Source organism: Hydra viridissima, unplaced genomic scaffold (assembly GCF_058129835.1).
Source record: "Hydra viridissima isolate aposymbiotic clone 2 unplaced genomic scaffold, HvirCarnegie_v1 scaffold_6, whole genome shotgun sequence".
NCBI lineage: Eukaryota > Metazoa > Cnidaria > Hydrozoa > Anthoathecata > Hydridae > Hydra > Hydra viridissima.
Window position 1 is genome coordinate 13,821,432 of NW_028324305.1, and position 10,958 is coordinate 13,832,389.

At 31.4% G+C, this 10,958-nt stretch overlaps 2 protein-coding genes across 8 annotated transcripts; one reads left to right on the plus strand and one right to left on the minus strand.

Moving 5' to 3' along the window:
• Positions 1-745: 745 nt before the first annotated feature.
• On the minus strand, positions 746-4,203 carry LOC149887132 (zinc finger MYM-type protein 1-like). Its single transcript, XM_090090736.1, has 2 exons — positions 4,156-4,203; positions 746-3,951 (listed from the first exon to the last, which is right to left on the minus strand). Exons 1-2 carry the CDS (start codon positions 4,175-4,177, stop codon positions 947-949), a joined length of 3,027 nt encoding a protein of 1,008 aa, XP_089946862.1. The 5' UTR covers positions 4,178-4,203; the 3' UTR covers positions 746-946.
• Positions 4,204-4,226: 23 nt separating this feature from the next.
• On the plus strand, positions 4,227-7,323 carry LOC149887133 (uncharacterized). Of its 7 annotated transcripts, none has more exons than XM_090090739.1 (5): positions 4,239-5,413; positions 5,507-5,660; positions 6,510-6,574; positions 6,779-6,905; positions 7,165-7,323. In XM_090090739.1, exons 1-2 carry the CDS (start codon positions 4,519-4,521, stop codon positions 5,581-5,583), a joined length of 972 nt encoding a protein of 323 aa, XP_089946865.1. In that variant the 5' UTR covers positions 4,239-4,518; the 3' UTR covers positions 5,584-5,660; positions 6,510-6,574; positions 6,779-6,905; positions 7,165-7,323. The 7 variants fall into 7 exon arrangements, with proteins under 7 accessions (XP_089946863.1, XP_089946865.1, XP_089946866.1 ...); XM_090090740.1 differs by having other exon boundaries at positions 5,516-5,660; XM_090090741.1 differs by having other exon boundaries at positions 4,239-4,993; positions 5,120-5,660.
• Positions 7,324-10,958: the final 3,635 nt, after the last annotated feature.

Here is a 10,958-nt window from a genome sequence, read left to right on the forward strand (position 1 = left end):
ATGTAGAGATTCTTGGTACTGCAAATCTTATTGGAATTGATATAGCGGTGTGGTCATTCACAGGACAAAAACTAACATGGCTAAAATATCCAGCTTCCACTAAACTTGATCAACTAACATCTCATACTATTCTTTTAGAAAGTAAAAACAATAATCATTTTAATGTTGTTTTGTCACTAAAGACTTTAAAGTGAGAAAAATTTATACTGAAATAAAATGTTGTTGGTTCCACTTGTTTTTCATGTTATTTTAGAAGTATATACAGTCCTATTGGAAGTATATCTGAACCAGTGGCGTTGCGTGAGAAAATTCCAGGGGGGGGGAGAGACCTTATTTTTCCCAACTGCTTAACATAGTTTTCACAACTGTTTTTTATAATTTAAGAATTCAAAAAATCAATTTTTGTCCTATTTATAAAATCTACTGATTGTTATACTACATTGCACTCACTTTCATGAATTGTCAATTATCAGTATATATTGACAGTGGCGTTGCGTGAGAAAATTCCAGGGGGGGGAGAGACCTTATTTTTCCCAACTGCTTAACATAGTTTTCACAACTGTTTTTTATAATTTAAGAATTCAAAAAATCAATTTTTGTCCTATTTACAAAATCTACTGATTGTTATACTACATTGCACTCACTTTCATGAATTGTCAATTATCAGTATTTATTGACTTCTTTTAACAAAACATAGCTTCCTTTACATTTATACAAAATATTCAATTCAAAAAACGTCTAAAGGTTTTACCCATTCATAGTGAAACTGTATCAGTCCAAAAAAATGTTACAATTTACAAATCCAATAAACTTTACAAACCATTTTGGCAGCATATATAGCAGTTTAAAATTTTACGGAAATGAATTAGTACAAAGGAATACGGAAAATATTATTTTATTTCAAAACTTATACGCACAATATTTTATCATCACTATCATTTTTTGTCTACTGTTTGATTTTAATATGACGTTTCTTCAATTGAACCCATCGTTTAACAAGATGTTCGGGGTTAATTCCTTTACAAAGTTCTTTTTCGCACTTTAGTTGCATGAGGCTATCCAATCTCTCGTCACTCATTGTTGTTCTCAGATGTGATTTTACAATCTTGAGTTGACTGAATGAACGCTCATTTGATGCTACACCATAAGCAGCTGTGATTACAAAAATGCATAATTTATGGGCTTGTTTCAGTATATCCTTTAACTTCACAACATGGTACAAAATGTCTTGCAGCGTCTTAGCTGGTGTTCTTGATGACTTAAAATCTTCATGACCTTCTTCTAAACAGATATCTATCAAAATTTCCATCTGGCTTTTCAGCACATGAACGTCTGGAATATGATCCTTGTATCCAGGAGGAAAAAGTTTGTTTGCTTTTGTTAAGTTTTCAATACTCAAATTATCCTTACTTAAAGGAAAACTAAAAATTTTGGTGATAGGGGCAAATATTTCCTTTAATGCTGCCGAGTTTTCTGTTAAACCCATGGCTAGAGAGTCTATGACCTCTTTGAATTCTTTCCGGTAAAAAGCTTTCATCTCCATTGCTATTAATCTATGGTGTCGTTCGTAATCATTTTCTGCATCAATGTGTAATTTCCTAGAAAATATTACTGCACTTTCAATCAAATTATTCATAGCATCTGTATCGTTACTGATATTTTGTATGTTCTTGGCAGTACTTTCAATTACATTTATACTGTCGATAACATTGAAGTTTGGACTTTCTAAGATTTCTGTTAATATTTTTATCTTCTCAATGATATTCTTCATGAAGAAAAGAGTAATAATGAAATCAAAAGTTGTTACTTTTTTCAGAAGTCCCATTGCCTTAGTTCTTGTGTTAGTATCAAAAATCTTATTATTTGAGATGCTCTGAAGAAGATCAACAACCTTCTCTAAACACTGATTTAAAGCCTTAACAGATTTTGCTCGTGCGGTCCATCTTGTTCTAGACAGGTTTACAAGCTGTAGTGCACTGTCAATGTCTTCCAGTTTTTCTTTTAAATGACTAAATCTTTTTGTGCTTGATGTGAAGAAAACATGCAACTGTTCGAGGACATTAAACAATTCTCGTATTAAAGTATTAACATTGCATGCATGTTCAAGAGCAGTGTTTGTTCTGTGGTCTTGACAAGGTATGTAGGGTACATTATGGCCAACTTCTTCTGTTACATACTTTTGTACTCCTTTAAATTGTCCAGACATTGAACTCGCGTAATCATACGACTGAAAAGCCATCTTTGATGTGTCAATGCCTTCTTTATGTAAAGAAGATAAAATTAGCTCAGCCATCCCTTTTCCAGTCTTATCAGTGCATTCAACGGATTTTAAAAGCCTTTCCCGAATCTCACCGTTTTCACTGGCTGTTCTCACAACTATACTCATTATGTCCTTATGTGACATATCGGGAGTAGTGTCGGCCATCACGGAAAAAAAATTGGAGCTATTAATTTCTTCTATGATCTTTCCCTTTAATTCAGTTGCAATTAAACTAATCATTTCATTTTGAGACGATGGACTTGTGTATGTAACTCTATATGGACGAAGGGCTCTATCTTCAATCCAGGCTTTTAGTGTGGGATTGTGGCGAGAGATAAGATTCACTACTGCAACAAAGTTACCTTGATTAGCACTGTCCGATTCCCTAAACGCTAGCCCTTGGCTTCCTAAAGTCTTGCATGTATCAATAAGAATTTCAACAGTTTTTCTATTCTGTACCTCTATTTTTTGCTCTTCTATAAGAGCAAGTCTATTGGATTTATCAATAAGGTGATCTATATGACCTTTTTTCATAAGAAAGTGACAATATTCACTTAATGCAACTTTATGTGCTTGAGAGGTAAAGTGTGCCTGAAGCTTTCCAAGTTTTTCTTTCCCATAGCTTTTCATCTTGGACCAAGATCTTACCCCAACATTTATCCAAGCATCTTCAGTTTTTCCCTTCTTTCCAAATACCTTAGGGAAAAGCCGGCAGACAAAACAAAATGTGGCATCCTTCTGGGTACTGTATTCTAAATGTTCAAACTCTTTGTACCACTGGGGATTAAATCTATTTTTACCGTCACTTGGGAAACTAGCAAGTTTTGGTTGGTGTGGTCCTAACTGGATTAAATACGATTTTTGATTATCTGTAATTGTATGTGGACGTAATCCTGGGTCATGGCTTATCAATGCTGATGAATCTGATTTGTCAATTATAATACTTTGAGCTTTGATATCGAGTTTTCTTAAAAAAGCATTTCCCATTTTCAAAACATTTTTTGACATTTCCACCACAGAACTTGTTGCATTTACAATTTCAATCGCAGCGAATTTTTCATTTACTAATTCTTCTTTACAGTATTTTTTATAAATGTCATTACAATCTTTAAGATTATCTATTAAAACACCCAAATTCCCCATGAGCAAAGTCCAACTTGTTGTTTCACTGCTTACTTCAGAAGTATCCAAGTTAATAATATTCATGTCATCCTTTTCATCTCGGTCAGGAAACTGGTTTAAATGATCTGATTTAGAATTTAGTTCTGTAAGTTTCTCTGCTTGTTCCTGGACTACAACATAACCCAAGTTTTCCTCTTTTGCATCATTATCTTGAATTTTTGAACTTGCATCCTCTTCAAATTTTTTATCAGAAGATGTTGATTCTTCTTCTATGGATATACTACATGTTGAAGTCGATGTTTCAATTATTATCAAGTCTAACTTTGTATGTTCACTACTTTGTATTTCATCATCCACTTCGACATCATCACCAGCATGCTGAGGTACCATTTTTCGTTTTTTTGAAGCTAAGGAGGCTAGAAAAGGATTCTCTGGGGCTCCCACTGTTTGTATATGAACCTTTCTACCACCATGAACGGATCTTTCATGACTGGTTTTATAGTCGTTGTTAAATACTGCTTTGCATACGCAACATTGTAATCTATATCTTTTGCTTTTCATAGTTAGTGCTGGAAAACAAATGCAGATACTATAATTTACCGTAATTTTTAACTGATTTAATGTTTATAAAAGTTATCACTCTTAATAAGTGTGATAACTTTTATAAACATTAAATAAGACAAATGTTGAAATCAATTCATGGAAATAAATATTCACGTTTCAAAGTAGAAAGTATAAAAAAAAAAAGAATAACTGCTTTTAGTCAAACATACAGCATAAACTTTCAGCTGCCATTTTTGTTGTTGATAACAAAAAAAAAGTAGCGCGAAAAAAAAAACAACGTGGAAATCAAAAGGGCTCTTCTTTATGACTCCACAATTTATTTCGTTTTGTGGAAAACAGCCATAAATCGTTTAATAAACGTAAAGTTTATTTGTCCAAGTCAAAAAAGAATTAGATCTTTGATGGATTTTTGCAAACATTTTAATTTTATTTAACTAGAAAGTATTTTTTGATTTTATCACCTATTTCCCAACTGTCCCAACTCTCGGCAAGGAAATTCCCAACTTTTCTCTTTTTTAGATTCTGGGAGGGGGAGACTCCCCCCCCTACCCCCTCCAAGGCGACGCCCCTGGATGTCCTACATAAATAATTGGAGAGCTCACAATCACCAACTTAACCAGTTAGTAAGTATTGCCTTACTATTTGAAAATGATGATCTGGATTCTGTTGATCTTAGTAAATCTCCGAGATCAGATATAGATGATATTTATAATGGAATTGGGAGTAGATTAAGTGATTGTATTTATTCATTTATATCAGATGTTGGCATATCTGCTATAAATGATCAACATAGGGTGTCTGTCTTAAGAAAAAAAAATCTTTCTGAAGAGTTAGCTTTATGGGTCACTCACAATAAATTTAAGCATGCATCTTTTGATGAACTTCTGCAAATTCTCTTCAATAATGGTCACAACGATTTACCTAAAGACAGCCGAACACTATTAAAAATGCCACGTTATGTAAACACTTTACCTGTAAGTGGAGGTGAATATCTCTATCTAGGTATCTTAAATGGGATAACAAGACTATTGGAATCTGTAACAGGAGGTATAATGTTTTTAAGTCTGATACATTTAAGAATTAATATTGACGGTCTTCCTTTATTTAAAAGTAGCAATACACAATTATGGTCAATACTTGGTTCATTTCATGACTTTAAACCGTTTATTATAGCAGTTTACTGTGGCACCAAAAAACCAGATCCTGTTCATGAATTTTTGAATGATTTTTTAGTAGAATACAAAAATTTAAAAGCAACTGGATTTAACTACAATGGTCAATCATATGAAGTGGATATCAAATATTTTTGTTGTGATGCTCCAGTTAGGCAGATGTTGAAATGTATTAAGTCCCACAATGGATATGATTCCTGTGAAAGACGCTCAGTCCATGGTGTATATGTAGAAAACCGAGTTGTATTTCAAGAACTGAACTGTCCCTTGAGAAATGATGTTAGCTTTTCCCAAGGTAATTACCCAGGTCATCAGTTTAAGAGAAGGATACTTCTTGGTTACAATATTTCTTGTGTTCAGAATTTCTTACTTGACTCTATGCATCTAGTTATGTTAGGTGTTGTTAAGCGGTTACTGTTTTCATCAACAAACTATTCTACAAAATGGATCTGGGGCTGCCGATAAGTCAGCTGAAAATGTTCCTGAAAAAATCACAGAAGTCAAAGAGCTTCTTAAATTTGATGCAACTTTAAATTATTATGGTAAGTTTAATATTTGTAGTTCTATTTATTATCTTTTTTGTATTCATAGTCGCAATTTTAACTTTTTTAACCCTTTTGTCAGAGTATCTCATTCCTTCTTTATCATAAAGAAGGAATGAGATAAGAATTATAAATTGTCATGTAGCGAAAAGTAATTTAAAGTATATTTAAGCAAGTAAACTAATTTAAATAAAAAAGGACTTGCATTGAATAAAATGTGTAAAAATCAAAAATTAGTTTTGGGAAAATACCAATTTAAAGCCCTTTTCATAAAAGATAAGTTCTATAAATTTAGTTATAAAATATGATTTTTTTTAAATTTTTGACCAAAAATAATTATGTATTCAAAGTTTTTGTTTAAAAGCTGTTTTTCAATTACATTTTCTTAATATAACAATTTATCAGGTCTCCCATGTCCATTTTTTCCAAATCACTAAATATAAAGATTCCTAACAAGACATTATTAAATCTACTAAAATTACTTTTCTGAACAAGTATTATTTCTTATAAACACTCTCTTTGACAGATTTTTAATATTTCTTGAATGAGTATTTCAAATAGATGGTTTTATAAAGAAATTGCCATTTTTTGAAGCCGATTTTTTTATTTTACAAACAAATAAAAAAATGGTCTGTTTTTTAACTTAGAAAATTTGAAATGAGCTGTAGATAAACAATCTTACTTGCTTAGGGTAAATAAATTAGTTAATCAACTTGTTCCTAGAATTTCAGTATTTTTTTTTAAAATTATTTATTGCCTTCAATGAGTAAACTATAATTTAAAAAATGTCAAATATATAATTTAATGGGTTATATTTATGTAAGTATTTAATACGTTATATTTATATAGGTAGCTCATCTTTCAAAGGTTGGCGGGATTTCTTTAAAAGATAATCTTAAAAACATAATGGAAAGGTAATTTTAAAGTTGTTAACTTAAATGATTTAGTTTACTTCATGTAATAATGCTGTGTTATAGCCATTATTATTTCCACATGTTTTAGCCATTATTAGTTCCATATATAAGTAGACCAGATAATAGAAGATTTATTGGTCTATAAAGCAATCTTTACTTAATTTGTTGTGTACATTTACCTGTAAGCATGTTTTTTTTCCATAGTCTGACGTCATACAAAGTGATGATGAGATTCAACATGAAAGGGACCAATTGCAATGATGAGAAAAAAGAGTGACAGTAACAGAAAAGCAAAGCTTTGAAAAATTAAATCTTCTTGAACTTATTATAGGTAAAAAAAATTTCCTAATTTTAAAAGAAAATTGACATTTGAAAATGATCACCACAAAGAACGTTTTAAGTAATAGTTTTAAGTATTATTATTTAATATATAATATTAACAATATATTAATCAACCGTTTCTTGACAAACTTGGAATTATCATAGAAACTCTTCAGGGACTCCAACTGTCATATGTTTATTTTTATAAATTCATCTTTACAACTTTTATCGTAATATATAGTTAACATATACTATATCTTTATGTTTAGCTATTGTTATGGCAACAAAGGGAAGAAATGGCTTGGCAATTGCGGAAATAAAATGCGAAGTTCGAAAGATCTTAAGATACGCCCCTGACAAAGTTGACGTTGAAGAGGGTGGACGTCATTTAAAAATAGGAAGTTTTTAAAAATATAATTTCCTTACAATTGTTTGTTATTCTTACTAATTTACCCCTACATATTCATATATCGCTCTATCAAAATATTAATTCGTACACATTTATATTTTGATAGAGCGATATGAATATATAAGAATTAACGATAATACTCAAAATAAGCCTGCATGTATCTATGTATGTATGTGTATACAAAAGATTTTTTCCTAAATTTAACAAAAAATTAAATAAAGTTGAATAAACATCGCTCGAAGGTGACATCGTATTTACATCGAAATGTTGATGTCGTTTTAACTTAATTAGTTAGACGTCGACCAACATTTCCATTTCCAACCTAAATCCAACGTCATTTCAACGTAAAAGTCAACGTTGATCCAACGTTGTTCCGACGTAGCTTTGCCCACTGGGACATCAAATATTAAGTGTGTGTATGTGTATGTATGTATGTATGTATATATATATATATATATATATATATATATATATATATATATATATATATATATATATATATATATATATATATATATATTATTATTATTATTAAATTTATATATATATTTTATATATATATATATATAAAATATATATATAAATTTTTTTTTTACTTTTTGTTATTCCTAAGGTCTAAATGTGTTCATTTATGAAAGAAAACATTGTACCAAAAAAATCAGCCAAATCGGTTAATATTTAGAGGTCGCGTTGGGGCGATCTTTATACCCCTCTAAAATTGGAATTTTCAAAAGTTCAGTAAAATATTAACCTTCGTTTTCTGTGCACATTTCGGTTATTTACCGTTCGATTTCAATAAAATAAAAACGAAAATAAAGCTCTTATTACGCATAAAAATTTTTGTTAAACAACATTTCCTTTTTAAATGCATATTAAAGCGGCAAAATAAATTGCAAACTAAGCCAAATTTCATTATATTTTATTATATTGGTCTATTATATGGTTTAGTTCAGTTCGAGACTTTATCGAGAGTGTTGTGATTCCTGAAATAAAATTACAATAGTTTATCTATTTTGGTTGACTAATAATATTAATTACAGTATTTTAAGAAAGTGATATAATTGCGAGTTTCAATGAAACTAATTTTGTTTGGAAATATAGGTGATAACAAAATATATTTTCATTCATACACTGTATTAAATAAAATTTAAAATGGCTGCAGTCGCAAACTCAACACGCAGTTCTACAGCAAAATGGTTAATTGGTCAACCAATATCAATGCTTTCCCATCTTAAGTTTCCAACGATTTTGGAAGTATTAAAATGTTTTTTCTTCTACCATGAGGTGAAAGGATTGAGTAAACATGAAAGTTCGGTAACAGTTATCAAATCAACTTGTGAAATTTGGGAAAAAGCTAAAATTCCTACAATTCGAAAGGATAATGCAGTTACAAGGCTTGAAAAATTTCATAAAGAATATACGGATCTATTAAAAGACAGAAATAAGAAATCAGCTGTTGCTAGAAGCAAAGTAACAGACTTTGAAAAGAGAATTATGAAACTTTTTGATATTGCGCCAACTAATGTTTTTGATTTAATAAAAATTGCTGAAGATCGCGATTTCCTCATAGATCAACGAGATGATAGAAACATGGTCTTGGGTTCCATTGATAAAGATGATGCAGAGAAAGAAGAAAATAAAGTTTGCAGAGAGATAAGTTTGGATAAACGTTTGCAAAAAGAAGCGTTAAGGAAACAACGCTCTGAAGAAGTAGTTGTTCTTGAGAATTCAACTTCGCCTTCAAGTTCTGCTAGTAGCGATCATGATGATATCGTAGTTTTGAAAGGAAAAGATGATGTTGCAGAAAGCTCCGGTCTGAAAAGGAAGCGTTCTATAAAAAAAATTATTACCCCTGAAGTTGTCGCTTCCTTAGATAGAGGAAAAGTAAGCAATCGTGTGGCAATGCGAACTATAGCAGTTACAATGCAAAGTTTAGGAGCTCCCATTGAAGAGTTCTCTATATCTGTTACTAATTTCATAGGGCAAGAACTGATTATCGTGAAACTCATTACAATGAAACGAAAGAAAATTTCAAACCAGATGTACCTCTCGTAGTTCATTGGGATGGAAAAATGATGACAGAATCGATGGAAGTGGAAATGTTGAGCGTTTGTCAGTTTTAGTAACAGGGCGTGGTGTTGAAAAACTTCTGGGAGTGCCAAAACTTTCTGATTCAAAAGGAGAAGCCATTGCTACTGCAGTTGTAGCCTCCCTCCATGAATGGGACGCTTCGAATCTTATTAATAATCTCTGTGGCATGTCGTTTGATACCACAGCTAGCAATACAGAATCTGAGAAAGGTGCTTGTAATTTACTTGAAGAAAAATTAGGAAAAGAATTATTGAGTTTAGCTTGTCGTCATCACATTACTGAAATTGTTGCAGGATCTGTATTTAAAATTTATTTTCCAACAACGTCCGGACCAGATGTTGCTATTTTCAAACGATTTAAACAAGCCTGGAAGAATATCAAGAAAGATGATTTTAGCCCAACAGTGCAAGATGAAGAAGCTGAAAGATATCTTTCAAACGTCTCGATTGAAAAAAAATCGTCTATAATAAATTTCTTAAAAAAATGTTTGCAAGACTCACAACCACGAGATGATTATAAAGAACTTCTTGAATTATGTCTAATATATTTAGGAGAGCAACCTCCTAGTGGAATAAGACTTAAAGCACCTGGAGCCTTCCATCATGCTCGGTGGATGGCAAAACTTATTTATTCAATTAAAATATGGTTATTTAGAGATCAGTTTAAAATGGTGCAACATGAATTAAACGCAGTAAGAGATATTAGCATGTTTGCTGCGTTAATATATGTTCGACAGTGGTTTACTGCACCACTCAGTGCCTCGGCCCCATTTAATGATATAGATTTTCTAAAAAATATTGAGAAATATCGTGAAATGAATGAAAATATAGCGACCGCAGCAACCAAGGCAATGAAGCGGCATCTATGGTATTTAAGTGAAGAACTTAAAGGCCTTTTTTAGTGATGATGTAGAGATTGAAGTTAAAAGAAAAATGATAACTGCCCTTCAGCGTCAATGCGTAGACAATAATAGGCCATCAAAGAAATTAGCAGATATTACAAATGTAATGAGTAAATCCCTTGAGGACTTTGTAACGTGTAAATCACTTTCATTTTTTAATTTCTTAAATATTGACATTTCCTTTCTTGAAGAAGATCCTTCAAACTGGAAAAACAATGAGTCGTATGCCGACTCTAAAGAAGTAGTGAAGTCTCTTAAAGTTGTTAATGATTGCGCCGAAAGAGGGGTGAAGTTAGTACAAGACTTTAATGCTGTCTTAACAAAAGATGAAGAGCAGCAAAAGTATGTGCTAAATTTAGTTGCAGAAAACAGGGCTGTCTTACCAGATGCAAAAAAATCAACATTGAGTGCTAAACAAACCAGGCGACAATGAGCAGCTGTTGTTGTTTTATGTTGTTTAACAAAAATTATTATGCGTAATAAGAGCTTTATTTTCGTTTTTATTTTATTAAAATCGAACGGTAAATAACCGAAATGTGCACAGAAAACGAAGGTCAATATTTTACTGAACTTTTGAAAATTCCAATTTTAGAGGGGTATAAAGATCGCCCCAGCGCGACCTCTAAATATTAACCGATTTGGCTGATTTTTTTGGTACAATG